Source organism: Chiroxiphia lanceolata, chromosome 14 (genome assembly GCF_009829145.1).
Source record: "Chiroxiphia lanceolata isolate bChiLan1 chromosome 14, bChiLan1.pri, whole genome shotgun sequence".
Taxonomy (NCBI): Eukaryota; Metazoa; Chordata; class Aves; order Passeriformes; family Pipridae; genus Chiroxiphia; species Chiroxiphia lanceolata.
Genome location: NC_045650.1, coordinates 1,844,316 through 1,859,125, shown reverse-complemented (window position 1 = coordinate 1,859,125; position 14,810 = coordinate 1,844,316). Strand labels below are relative to the sequence as shown.

General features: G+C 45.2%; 1 protein-coding gene across 2 annotated transcripts in view; it reads right to left on the bottom strand.

The window, feature by feature from the left end:
• Positions 1-14,810, bottom strand: part of TRPC5 (transient receptor potential cation channel subfamily C member 5) — a 103,731-nt gene that overhangs the window by 10,455 nt on the left and 78,466 nt on the right. For both annotated transcript variants that reach the window (XM_032702098.1, XM_032702099.1), the window contains exons 8-9: positions 234-440; positions 14-55 (exon numbers count right to left, since the gene is read on the bottom strand). In XM_032702098.1, coding sequence (XP_032557989.1) covers positions 14-55; positions 234-440 — 249 coding nt within the window. The remainder of the gene's footprint in view (positions 1-13; positions 56-233; positions 441-14,810) is intronic.

Here is a 14,810-nt window from a genome sequence, read left to right as displayed (position 1 = left end):
CTCAAGAGTTTACCTGGTAATGCTGATTCTGAATCAGGTTGTCAGCGTGTCGTTCCTGGAAGGAGAGAGACACGGGTGTGTTACCTGTCTGCTCCAGTCTTTAGAGCTCCTAATGGCTCTTAGCAAGTCATGATCCAGCAGCTGCCTGCTGCCCCAGCAGAGCAGTGGCCCTCATGATCCTGAACATGCACAACACCCTCAAAAAATGAAGTACAAACCCACGAGCTCCTTACTGTGAATGTTTTGAGGTTTTCATGCCTCTTCTGTTCATTGTCAGAGTCATCACCTGGGCACAGCTGGTTGTGGATCCACTTGCAAAGGTACCAGACTGACTTAGGACTGGGGACAATGTTAAAGGGAGGGGGCAGAGTGGCACCTTCGTCGAAGTAACTCATCCAGAGCTTCGTCCGTGCGAACTTCCATTCAATGTCTGCATGGTCCTGTGAGGGAAGGACAGAGACCATCAACAGCTTCAGGCAGGTTTTCCTGCAGTGAATACCCACAGCTGAGGAGCTGATGTGAGCAATAAAGGATTTCTCCAGCTGCAGGCAAAGCAGTAATGCTTCTTCCATCTCCCTTGCTGGGGATGTGCTTAAAGAACTGGTGCGAAATGTAGCTGGAGTGTAAAAATACCAAGCACTGAGAAATGAGAGGACAGCAACATGCAGCAAAGAGAATTTCAAGTGCTAAAGCCCATCTTTGTCCTTAAGAGGTTGTGCTTATTCACACAATACAAGTTCACCAATACAAAAGTTCCCCAAGAAGCACGAAAACACATTTCTTAGTTTACTTTTTGCTAGCACTTTCATTATCAAAACCCATCGTTTCTCATGCCTAAATCCAATGAATTCTCATATTCTTTCCTGGAAAAAGATCTTTAATAATGTTTTTTGATTTGTTTTTTGTAGCATCCATTAATTCTGCTCTTATAGGGAAGTGACACGTTTTATGTGTGCCATATTTTACATCTTGCCTCTACATTATCCTTCCAGAAGCTGGGAGACATTTTACTCTTAGGTTGGTGGGTTTTTTACATTATATTATCACTGTGATAGCTTGCTTGCTCTAGTGCTTTTCATCCCAATAAAGTGAAGGTGGGAAGTTCATAGCATCATTTTACAGCTGCATGGAGAGGCACAGGGTCTATACAGTCCCCAGGAAAGGAATACAGAAGACACTGATCTTACAGACTTCAAAACTGGGCTCCCCAAATCATCTGTCTGCAATCTAGTCCATGGAGCCAATGGGCTGTTCTGCCCAGGAACAAACTGCACATTCCCTGAACATCAGGGCAGAGGCAGCTACCTACAGCTGGGACTCAGAGAGAAGCTGCAGCAATTCCAAGCAGATCTCATGCTGATGGTTGTGACATTTTAGCTGTTCGGCATTTGCATGAACAGTATCTGACATGAGATTAAACCAAAGCCATGATGATTCAGGCTAAGTAACAGTGCAAGGTGGGAGAAAAGGACAATACGGGTTTTTAATTTTACAAGGAGATTTCAACAAGGATGGAACAAGCAGCTTATTGAGTGAGGGATGCTCGGCTGCAGCTCACAGAGCCAAGCAGTGAAGTGTAGAACAGGGAGTTTAATAAAATATGGCTGAACATCATGCCCAAAAAATTACTACACTGGCTTTCTGGCTACACTCCAGTGCTCTGACACGGGTAAAATATGCTCACATTTTGACAGTGAGGTGCAGCTGAACTCCATTTTAGTAGTGCATTCAAATTATGCACAGCTCTCAATTTAAAAGGACTGTCTCAGTGGCCAAGGAGTGTATTGTCTCTGCAGACAGTGTGAATCAGCCCAGAACACCACAGTGCCATGCCAGCTCACCAAAAGGGCTGTTTGCAGGCCACACGTAGCCTCAGAGATGCAGCCTGACATGCCCCTTTTTCCTCTTACACAGTCAGACCCACAAACAGTGAAACTGCAGCATCACAGTGAAGTGTTAGAAGTTGATGCTGGTGGAAATGAGTTCTGGGTAGTAAAAAATGCGATTTGTAGCAGCAGAAATAAGTGCTACCCTTAAAAAAAAGAATAACTCTTGCTCACGTTTTCTTTATTTGTCTCTACCTGCAGGCTGCAACCAGGTCTGCAGAGCTCAGGGAGAGCAGGACATGCTGCTGCCATGCAGCTGCTCTTCCTCCTTCCCAGAATTTGGGTTAGGGAGAACCAGCCCACAGGACAACTCTGCTTAATAACTGCTCAGAGTTAAAGGCTCTTCCAGGAGCAGGGCTGGCTGCTCCCTGCTCAGACCTAAAGGCCATCTTTCTGCCTGAACATTTCCTGGTCTGGGCAACTTGAGCTGAAACAGTCTTCAGAACAGGAACAACCAGCATCACAGGCCAGGTGAGCTCAGGGGCACCTGGGAGGTGGGAGATCAAATCTCTCTTAGAGAAGGGGCCCGAGCTGCAGCTTCATGTGCTCCACTTGGATACAGGGTCACAGAATCATTTAGGATGGAAAAGCCCTCTGGCATCATCAAGTCCAACCATGCCCCCAGCGCAGCCAAGCCCACCACTAACTCATGTCTTCAAGTGACACATTCACACATCTTTTAAATACCCCCAGGGATGGGGACTCCACCATTGCCCTGGACAGCACCTCCTGCCAGAGCTGGGCAACTATTTTGGTGAAGAAATTTTTCCTGATATCAAACCTAAGCCTCCCCTGCTCATTACCAGGAAAAACCCAGTGGTGACTGCATGTTGAAACACTGCCAACCAGAGGTGTGTTGCTGGTTCAAGCATCTAAAAATATTTTGTGGGGGGGAACAAGTGCATGGGATCAGTGTTGAGTTACACAGCCCTGAAGTGAGTGAGCAGGACCTACAAACACCTGGCAGTGCTGACAGCCAGGGAGTTCAGGGCAAGGAGGATGCAAAGACTGTTATGATGGATAGAAACATATATTTTGACTTCTTTGGCAATACAGAAGTAGGTGTGAATGTCCTGTTGAGGATTCAGAAGGGAGAAGGTAGTTTGGAGAAGGTCATAAATCCACTCTTCCCTTCTACAAAGGTCCACCAAAGGTCCAGTGTCAGTGGTGGGGTTGGTGGGGCAGCAATTTCCTCCAGCATGTTATAAAAGGGAATGTCCTGGTGAAGATGTAATTTGGTAGTTGATACTGTTTGAAGAGTAAGGCAAACCCCAAGCTTGGGGATTGCAAACTTGTTTCTGGGAAAGGAAGGAAAAAAAGGCTAAAAAGCGTTTCTGCACAGGGTGTTTTCTTTTTATTCTTTCATTTTAAAATAATTGCAGGGGACACTTCACCCCTGGAAGTGTCCAAGGCCAGGTTGGACGGGGCTTGGAGCAACCTGATCTAGTGGAAAATGTCCCTGCCATGGCAGGTTAGAACAAGAAGACCTCTAAGATCCCTTCCAACTCAAAGCATTTTGTGATTATATGACTACATGGGCTTTATTAGGGGCTGAGTGTTTTGAAACTTAGCAGAGTTTCTCCTTGGGGACATTTTGTGGTTGGTCTGAACAAGCCCCTGTTGATCTGTCCATAATGAGGTTGATGGATGCTGGCTTCGACCCCACCTGCATTTCTTCTTGAGCTATCTCAGTAAACAAGTGCACTATAACCTCTCTTAAAAGACAGACCAGACCCTCTGCATGAAGCTCTAAGTATCTCTTCTTTCCTTCTTGGTTCTGTTGATGTGCCTGTCTCAATTATTCACCTTGATGTTTTGTGAACTTGAGCAGATCAGATGAGAGCTCCTGGCAGCAGTTTTGCGTTGGAAATGTATAGCAAAGAAACACTTCAGTTTTACTAAGAATGTCTTTGTGTGCTTGGAAACCACCATTTTCTTGGTTAGAGCTCTCTTTAGTGCAGTAAGTAGTAAAATCTGCACACAAAACTATAGTTCTCCTAACTCTCCTCTCTGTGCTGAGTAGCAAGAGAACCATAATTCCACATCCATCCCGTACCTAATTCAAACCTGAAGCACTCATGAGCTTGAGCCAGTACAACAGTCACTGCACTGGCTGGGAATGTGGCTCCACCAGATGTGCTCCAGGTTTGAGGTGTCTCCTCAATGACTGCAGGACCACAAGCAAGATGTACATTCTTGGGAGGTGCCTGAATCTGAGCAGCGAGGACAGAATCCTCACAGACCTGTCTCAAAGTGTTCTTAGAGGACATCTTTTCTGTAACATTTATAATAAGCTAAAGAAATGCATCCAGTAGCTTTGCAAGTGTGACCTTGTTGCTCTAGGATTTTTAACACCAAGTTTGGATTTCACTGTCCTCTCTTTTGCCCTTGTTCTTGTCATCACTTTCAAGCACTGTTCAGCATTTCAGCTATCAAACACTCTACTGAAGAGGGCCGAGCCCTCAAGCTCAAAGAATACATGAATTCAAAGAAAGCAGCACTTGGCTTGGCTGTGAGGAAAAAAAAGGCCTTGCTTCCTACAACAATGTGAATGTGTCATCCTGGACACATAATCCTCTTGCAAATCTCTGCCTTTTGAAGTGAGGATTAATCTCCCACAAAGATTTCCCGTGGGATCACTGAAGCCATCTTACTGTAGCAGTTGCAAACACCTTCTAATTCAGTCAAAGTGAGGTATTCACAGATGTGCCAGATTTTAAGTGATTACCTGCTACGCTAATTACCCAGGATAATTCAAGCATTAATCTCCATCTTTATCTCTGTGTAGAAAACATGTTGTTTACAGTTTGTGAGATGTTTTCTATAAAGATTTCGATCACCCTCTGCTTGTTGGGCAATACAAGTTAGATCATCTTTGCCAAATAACAGCCAGATTCCCAGCGGGTCCTGAGACCCAACGATGGCAGATGGTGTCAGCCCTCTGTCTGAGGTGGTTCACCACTGCCACGGTGCTCCTCAACCTCTTCACCACTTTAGTATCTCAGTTCCCTCGTGGTGAGGGAGCTGGTGGAGGAAATCACTGTGGCTTTTATCTCAGCACACAGAAGCTGAAGCAGAGGGCTGGCCTGTGGGAAGGCTCTAGCAAATCGGGACATGGGAGCCCAGTGTCCTGACTCTTGAGTTGGCATCCCTGGAAGCACTGGGATAGCCCTGAATTTCAGTTAGCTCCAGGCTGCCAGGCTGAAATGGCCTCTGGCAGCTCCCTGAACTCTGGCACGCTGTGGTTTGCTCCAGATCAGGCTGGTGCAGAGCCTCAGTTCAGAAGGGCAGGAAAGATAAGATATTAATCATAAGATATTAGGAAGAAGTCCTTCCCTGTGAGGGTGGGGAGGCCCTGGCACAGGTTACTCAGAAAAGCTGTGGCTGCCCCATCCCTGGAAGTGTCCAAGGCCAGGTTGGAGCAACCTTGGCTAGTGGAAGATGTCCTTGCCCATGGCAGGGCTGTTGGACTAGATGATGTTTAAGGTCCCTAGATAATGTTTAAGGTCCCTTCCATCCCAAACCATTCTGTGACTCAATGATTCTATGAGACCTAATGCTGAGATGATGGTAACACTTGGCAGCAAGGCATGCTGAGGCCCTCAACCTTTTCCACTGTACAACAATCACAAGAGAATCAGCTGCTTCAGCTACACGCAAGGGCTTCTGCCCACTTGGAAGGATAAAGTTTAGAGATCTCTAGTGTTGTTCTGGCTGGTACAAAAAGGGCTGCACGTGCCATTCCTGTGTTTTATTACACAGCAGTCAGTGGGCTGCTGCCTGTCAGATGCAGATATAGAAGGCTGTGACAAGGCCCTCAGGACCAGGCTGGCTGGCTGTGGCTGACTGCCTTCAAAGCAGGGATGGGAAGCTTTCCAGTTCTGCTGGGAATGCTGGCAGAAGCTGGTGTGATTTCTGCAGCAGGACCGCTGCTGTCCCGCCTCAGGAAGAGCCACTGGCAGCCCCACAAGACTGGGATGGGCCCAAGCTGTCGTGCTTTCCTCTGGGAAGGAGGGAGAAATGTAACGTCTACCTGAATAAGGGAGGGTGGTTGCCTGAGAGGCACAGGAACTTCAAAGGTGCTTTTTCTGTTGTGTAATTAGCTGTGCTGTAAAACGCAGGATAAGTCATTAGACTACTTAATGTATTTCTCTGTCACGTGCCCCTTTATTGCTCTTTGCTAAACCCAGAGCAGGAAGCAGCACAGAAAATATATCAGTGCTGGCTGTTAAGCAGGCTAGCACAAGAAAGATGCCCTTGAACAGAAAGCATTGCAGAATGAGGGCCAGGAGAAAGTTAATCTTTACAGAACCTGACACAGACAACTCTTGTGCAGTTTCAAAGCTGTTAATTTTGCAATGTATGTTGGGCAAACTGGTAATAACATCAGCAGAGCTTGGGTGTTTGGTGACGAACTCAGAGAAGCAAGCAGCAAAAATCCAAGCAGGCTATTTGATGTAAATAATGCTTCACATTTCTCAAAGAAAAATATGTCATAGAAAGAAATAGTCTATGAAGAAATCAGGGAGTTACAAAGGCAATTAATGCATAGGTAATTCAGCTGTAGCTGGCAACAAATTACTTTGCTTTCAATGCTGGAGATGACACACTGAAGGGTAAGAACTTAATAGGATCAATCTCAAAAATTACAAAAGAAAAATTCTAAAGGAGGACAATTTAGCATTAGAAAAAGCAATTAGAACAGTTAGAGACTGAGACAGCCAGAGAAGTGATGAAAGTACCAACCAGCACAAAACCACAGGCTGCACTGACGAAGCAAAGTCCTGAGCAGCAGCAACAAGGGCAGCTGAGTGGGCCCACACTCCCCCTCTGAAGAGGAGCTGTGGCAATGCTCTGGGGATGAGAAACCCATGGCAGAGGCAAACCAGCACATAAAAACCAAAGGAGTAGCTGGAATGTGCACCAGCAGGCAAGGCAGGGGGTGGAAAGGGAGAGCAGCTCCCTGGACAGCAGCTCCAGAGGGATGCAGGGGGCTTTTAGCTGCAGCACAGAAAGAGAAAAGGATGTCTATGGCAAGTCCTGAAGAAATACTCACAAATAAATACTGGCAGTGGGATAAAGTGAATTCTTAGACCATGACAGAGGTAAAGACCTGAATTCAGACAAGAGCAGCAAGGCTCTTAGGTGAGGAAAGCAAACAGAGCACAAGGGAGAAAAAAACACAAATCTAAATTTTTACATAGCAGAGAAGCCATTGTTGGGACTGTGAGCCTTAAGAACTTGAAAGCTGGGGAAAGATCCCACTCATGGCAGAGCCCATGAAAGAACATGCAGTAGTGCAGGAAGTTAGGAAAAGTTTCCTTTATTTGGCGGAGTCTGAGGTCCACCACTTGGGAGTGTCAACAAGACATATAGCACAGCAATTGCATTTTATTATAAGATGAATAAAGGACTCCATCCTTGGAGCACAGCCAAAGAGGCTCAGAAATTATGGAAATTATGGAAATGGAAATTACAGTCTCTGGTTGAAATGGAAAAGAAAACCACCAGTGGCTTCTAAATAGAGCAGGGGCATTCCCTCCTCTGAGTGACAGCACAGCACAGCACAGCTGAGTGACCTGCCAGCTGAGCTGTGGTACTGACCATCCCTTCCCAGAACAAGCCTCCAAACTGTGAGGGAGTTGAGGGAGTTGGCTAATTCCCCCAGCCCTGGGGAATCAGTTTGTTTGTATATGGAAAATGCATGCTTTAGTATCTCTGCTATTTATATCTTCCAAGTGCAGAATATATTCATATTTGAAGTTTTTATTATAGCAGTGCACTGCATTCCACAAGGTACTTAGGTGTTATATATATATATATATGTGTGTGTGTGTGTGTGTTTTATATATATATATATATATATATATATATATATATATATATAAATCAATTACATTTCACCTCCCACCAGTATCTTGGATGGAAAGAATAACTAATGAGAAAGCCAAGGAATACTGAAGAAAACACAGGGAAGTGGGGATTGTGCTGCTTTTAGTGCAGTTAAGCGATATGAACTGACACCTTTTTGTTTCTGCAGTCATATTCCAGTAAAGTCCTGTTTTTATTTTCATAGCCAAATAAATTGGAGCAGTAGGAAGGTCATGCAAATAAGTTCTCTAAAAAGCCCCAGGAGGAAGAAACAATGAGAAAGATATCACCCAGGCTTTGCTCTTCCTGCCACCCATTCTCTCTCCTTTAACGCTGCCTGATAAGAGCCTCTCTTCATGCTGAAGGTCAGAAAGATAAGGGACAGCTGTGCTGATAATGGTAACTACCTCCAGCCGGGTCAAAATCAAGTAATTCACACATGTCCCTAGAGAAATGGTGGGCTGAGAAGGCACAGCTAACCCTAAGTGAGTGCTGATGACAGTACCATGAAAAAGAATTTAGCCTCATTTCTCCTTGGACTATTTCCAGAATATTATCTTTGATTTTCTTCCTGCATAGCCAGTCAGCCCAGCATTCAACTTCCCAGGAAGAAGAAATGTCTTGCAATCTGCTGCTGGACTGGTGGGAGCCAGATACAAAGGATCGTGAGGCACTTCCCTATCCCTGCCAGAGTCCCCCTTCCCCTCCCCGAAGGTTTGTTCCCTGGTGTGTGAGGACGGGCTGCAAGCAGAGTGGAGCTGAGCCACTGGACTGTGCTCCTGGTGGCTGGGTGGCATCATCAGCACTTCTGCTGGGGTCACTTTTGGCTGGGGCAGCCTAGTGCAGGGGACTGACTGGTCTTTGCTCTGTTTCAGGTGCTCTTTAAGGTCCTTTTCAACCCAAACAATTCTATGAGTCTATAAACTTAAAATTGCAGAAGTTATTGTGTACGTATTACACTGGAGACACTGCTGGGCTTAAGAAAGTACATGTTCCTCTCTGAGCAATCAGTGGTCCTAAGTAAAGCTTAGAAATTGAGCTCAATTCTCAGCCTTATGGCTTCAGGGTGCTCAATCATATCAGTCCACACAGTGCTGGAGGATGGGATTCTTGGCACAGCTAGATTCTCTCCTAGATGAATAAGCTCTCTCTGCTGGACACAGCTTTATTGAGAGCCAGTGTGATACTCTGGCACAAACTTGCCCTGGAAAGAAGGAGCATTACAAAATTTACCACCTTGCACTCCGTGTGCAAAGCACTTAATTTGATTTTGCCTTCTCAAGCTGAGGAGCTGCAGATATGTTTCAAAGCAAAAAATCATGGCACTCCACCATGTTTGCTTAAGCTCAGGGGGAGAGCCTAAAAGCAAGCATGTGAGTCATGTTATCTTAGTGAAGACTAGAGGAAAATGCAGCAAAAACTGGGCTGAAACAGCCTGTGGGTTTTGCAGGGGGACTGGGAGGTGCAAGGCTTCACCTCATGGTGTCTCCTCAGAATCAGAGTCAGCTGGGAGCCAAGACTGGTGGTGTTGGAGTCCCACTCCCTGCTCCCTGCACGACTGTACATAACTCTGTACATGTATTCAGGCACCAAATGCTTTAGTGGTTTGCTCTTTTATCACTGGTCATAAATTGCCTTTCCTCAGCGAAGGAGTGGTGTGGATTATGTGTTTTACTGAGCCCATAAAGGTCATAGCACCAGAGGGAGAAGCAGGTGCCTGACACCTCTGGAAGTCAGCCTGCTTGCACAGTAAATGCAGTGGCTGAGCTTAGCTGCCAAAAATTGAAAAACTGCTCCAAAATAAAAAAAATCCTATGTCCTGATCGTTTAAATATGTCCTTGAGCCAAAAGAAAAGGATGAATTATAAATGTATGAGATCACTCAAGTCTCTAAGTGAACCCTGAGCTGTGCAGATAGCACTGCCTGAGGAGAGAAGCTTCCACTTTCTGCCCAGAAAAAGCAGGGGTTGCAGCTGAAGGGCTGCGGGGGACAGGACCACAAACAGAAACACAGCATCCAGGTTAGCAGATAACTCCCCATTTAATTGGATGGGGTTGTGCATATACTGTTTCCCTGCATCACCAGCATCAACTTAACTGCTAGAGTGTTGAAAAGGAAATCTGTGAGGCACTGGCATCCAAGAAGTCTCTTTTCAGAGAATTCTTAATAATATAGCTGTTCCCATTGCTCCATGTCAGGGGAAGGCTCTTCCCAGATAAATCTCTTTTAGTTTTTCACTGCTTTTTCCTCAGTAACATTCTTCCTTCATCTTTCACTTTTCTTCTTTTCTTCTACCTTTCTAACAAGAGTCCCCTCGATGCAGAAGCACAAGATAATGCTAATTGAGCTTGTCAGGCCTAAATAAAAAATGGGATAATGCAGGGGGGTGCAACCTATGTGGTTCCATCTGGATACTTCAACTTCTATCATGTAGCAAGAACAAACCTTGCTGCACTGCTTTGCACATAATGGGCAGGGACTTACTGACCTGTCAAGTGGGGCACTGGTGTGTTAACTACACCAAAAAACTCCCAAACCCATCAGCAAATTCCCTGTGATATCTTAAAACAGCCAGAGGTCATCTACAGATGGCAAGCTTGTCTTGTTTTTTACTTAAATGTAATGATTCTGCTCTGAATAAGACCCAGAGTGGTTTGGCCATGGTGGTACATGGGGTTGCAGAAACATCTGGGGTTTCAAAGATTAAAAGCAACAGAAAGGATTAACCTTCTGATCCTGCTGACAATACTTGTTTGAGCAGGGGTTGCAGGATTGGGCCCAGGGATGGAGAATTAGCTTTGTCTGGTCTAACAACAGAAGAAAGATGCAGCATGTGAAGCCAGAGCACATCGAGTGCCTCTATTTAGAGGCTCTGCAAACACCAAATGAATATTAACAACTTGATTCCAGTCCATGGGTTACACGTAATTAGGCCAAAGCCAGCAAAAAGACAAACAGTTCTACACCTTCAAATGAATACTTCAGCTTGCTAACAAAAAGCAATTAAGTTGCCTGCCAGTCTGAGCAAGGCTCCAGGGCTAATTTCACACACAAGGCCTCTTGCTGTATGGTAGCATCCCAACACACCACTGCTGCAACCTATTTCCCCCCATCCAGTCACAAGCACCAGAGAGAGCAGGTAGTGCTGGCAATCAATCCCACTCCTCTAAAGGTGTGCTACAGCTACCCAAGAGGGAACTGGAAAGGAGGGGGTCCAGCATTTTTTCACATGGATCGTATTCCATGGGGAAATGTAACAGAAATCATAGAAGTGTGGAATGGTTTGGGTTGGAAGGGACCCTAGGGATCATCTGGATCATGGGCAGGGACACCTTCCACTAGCCCAGGTTGCTCCAAGCCCCATCCAACCTGGCCTGGGACACTTCCAGGGATGGGGCAGCCACAGCTTCTCTGGGCAACCTGTGCCAGGGCCTCCCCACCCTCACAGGGAGGTGTTTCCTAATATGTAACCTCAGTCCACCCCTCCTGCAGTTTAAGGTCATTCCCCTTTGTCCTGTCAGCCTGTCCAAGTGTCACCAAAGGCACCAAGTCGGTGCAAGAGAATTTGCCATTTCAATTAGTTATTGTTGATGACACAGATGAGTTTTAGCACAGTAATTGAGACCTGGGCAATTACAGAATGAAGAAAAGGTTTGAGTGTGTTACCTGCACACTGAATACAGGGTCTGCACGTGGGTAGTGACCAGCACATGTACATGTTGGTCAGCAGGAGGCTCTCAGGGCCAAAGAGGGATATTTCACTCAGCTGACAAACCAAGGAAGAGCCATTTAATCCTCCTTCTAGAATCTAGTTTTTTGCAGTACCATGAAAAGAGATATTAATCCCAGCTTGTATTGGCAACATAACATGAGGATAATTTAATTTCCTGCTGTATGACAGTTAAAAATCAACATTTCAATTTCTAAGAAATTCAAATTAATGGTCCTGAAGTGGGGCTGAGATGAACACTTCCTAATGCTTTAAAATAGCTTAGATTTGAGCCCAGACTGAGGAACTGGCCTTACCTCTGTATGGGGACAACCTACCACCCCAAAACATGTAAGGACTGGCCAGCTGTGTATCTCAAACTAAGTTTATTGGTTCATAAAATTTCTCCTTAGCAAAACCACCAAGTCATATTTTCTTTAAAAGTCTTTTGCAGTAACAGCTGTCTGACATGAACTAGCTTGAAATAACAGACACACAAACCAAGAGGAGGATTCGAAACACCACATACAAAATGGTTTCATAACTTAATACTCACTGCTAGGGTGAAGTCATTACCAGCATCACACGTGCTCACTGTATCACAGCCAGAGGCTGTAACACCTTCACAAACAGGAGTTAGATGTAATTTTTCTCAGACCCACTTTGGTGAGTTGGTGAGTACCCTGAGGTGTTAAGTATCATTGTACTTTCCTAAAACATCTGAAAGCTGCAAGTGCTTACATCTCTCTAGTATGTGGGTGGGATGCCCAGTGCCAGTGCTGCTGTGCACCACTGATCACTCCAACTCACCTGAACTCTGATCACCAGCTCACAGTCCTGTGGTTTTCCTCCTGTACCTGGGTCTTTGTTGCTGTTCTTCCATCGAGATTGCTCCTGTGGCTGCCGAGTCAGAACTGCTGGTACAGTTCCAGTGACTAATTCTCTCATGACTTCCCAGAATATCATGGATGTGTCCATAAGGAGCATGCTTTCAGAAAACATGCATAGATTGCTAGTTCCTTGCAAAATGTACCTGCACCTGAGGGCACCAGAATGGCCAAAATGCACCTGCACCCCCAGTAACACCCATATTGCATTGTTTTGAAAAAATTACAAACTGGCAAGCTTCAGATGCAGCCAAGTGGCACTCTGATGAGAAACAGCCCATCACATAAAGTGTCCTCATCCCCTCATCACCCACTCAGTTACTTTCTGCCACTTACAAATGATGGAGCCACCTGGCTACTCTCACATCATTCCACTGTCCTCTGGTCACCGTGACAAGAGGATACTCCTCCTCCTCCTCCTCAGGTATTTCTGTCACATCTGGGAAGGTATTGAGATGAGGGACCTGGCAGCATAACATCCCATTCCATTCTGTGCAGTTTGTATAAAACATTTAGATCTTCCCACACTGAAACAGCTCAAAGTGTACGGAAATTTTGGGGTGTATTTGGATTTTTTTACTTTGTTGATGAATGATAGTGTCTGCCACAACCAGCTCTTGACAACGTTTGGCCAAAGAGAAAAACTGGCTGTATGAAAATAATCAATATTGAAACTGCTTCAGGGTACCCCTAGAAATACGTATTTATTGAAGTCTGAAGTAGCTTAGGAAAAAAACCAACAAAATTATGGCAGAAAAATTCTTCCATCTCTGAGTCAAGAATCATTCAAAGCTGTGCAGAGGTTTTATTCTTTGCCTGCCTTGCTCTGTCTTCCACAGATACCTGTGATTTCGTGCTCTGTGTCTGCAGTGCATAATTAAGTACCAAGCCCAAATCCCCATACTGGGGAAACACAACAAAGGGCCAAGGAGGAGCAACTCAGATTCTCCTGTCTCAAACCTCACGGCAGAAATTCATGTATATATGAGCCAAAGGAGAAAAGCTAACCTGAAGAATAACTGCTACAAATGCATTAGTGTATTTGTCCCTGGAAGAAAGGAGGGGAGAAAGTTTGCACTGCAGCAGTGCCACTGGCTCATTAGCAAGCAGAATTAATGAAGGTGTCCTCACCACTCCACTGCAGGGAAATCAGCAAGCAGAGAGGCACTCCCAGCTCATCCTCCACATCTAGCTTGTTTTATTTCTCTGCAGAGTGCTGCACATGGCACAAGATTTCCTACTGATGCACTGAAGAAGAAGGTCTCCACCCCACCCCAAGGGCTTCTTCCCCTCCTCCCTCCCTGGAATGCTGACATTCTGTGCATATTCAGTGTAATATCAATACCAGGAGGAAGAAATGCCCAGTCTAGGAACCAGTCTGCTGTGATTCAGAAAGAGGTGAACATCATTACAGGAGGTTAAAAAATGACCCACATTTGTACAGCTCAACATTTATTAATGACTTGTTTTCTTTGGGGAAGAGATTAATTGATGTTTGCCCTTAGAAGACACATGAAGAAAATTTGTCCCCGGGAGAATGCACGCAGAAATTTAGCTTCAAAAACCCAGCTGCATGCACTGCACGAGAAGAGATAGGAAGTGACTGCCTCTTGCCTTCCCAAGAAATGTCACTGCTCTTGGTAGCAACTGCAATGTGACAGCTGAAGTGATGAAGAAGCATCCTGCAGCATTTTCACTACCATTCTCCTGAGCAGGGGCTCATGCTGCACGCTGAACTGTGACACCTCAGTTATCTGGTAAGTTCAGTCTTCTATCCCCAGGTCTCTCAGGTGCAGACTTTGATGGAGCAAGTCACTGCTCCCAGCTGCTCCATATACAAACCCATTAATACAATAGCCCTCTCTGGACCAATCACTTCAGTTAATTGTTATGATGGGTCTCTCTAATTCATGTGGGGTTGTTTGTAATGTGTCATTGCATCACTCGAATTATTCAGGGAAAAGAATGATGTGTGGTTTGTATCCCAGTGAATAGCAAATACTGCTATTCTTATGTCAGTCTTAGGTTTGGGCTTTGTCTTAGTGACAAGCCTATTTGATGACAATAAAGGAAGGGGAATGGAAGGAAATGGCCCAGGAGAGAATCTTTGTTTTCTGTCCCTCATTCCAGTCTCCCTGGAATGTGAGGAGTAGCACTTAACAAAGAGAAAGCACTTAGAGCATTGAAACAGACTGATAAAGCAGCAATGTCTTTGTGATAAACCGCTTTTCTGCTCATCTGGAAAGTCCAGTTTTTCCTCATACTTACTAATATGATAAAGATCAGATGTCCACAAGTATCACCGATTTGATGGGTCTGTGCTCAGTTTGATTAAGTGAATTTAGGAGCCACTTGAATCAGGAGATGATCAACAACAGTTGTGGAACCTGTTCAAGCACAACTCAATACTCTGTGTGTTTTAGCCAGGATAGGAGCTCACCCACACATTTCCCCAG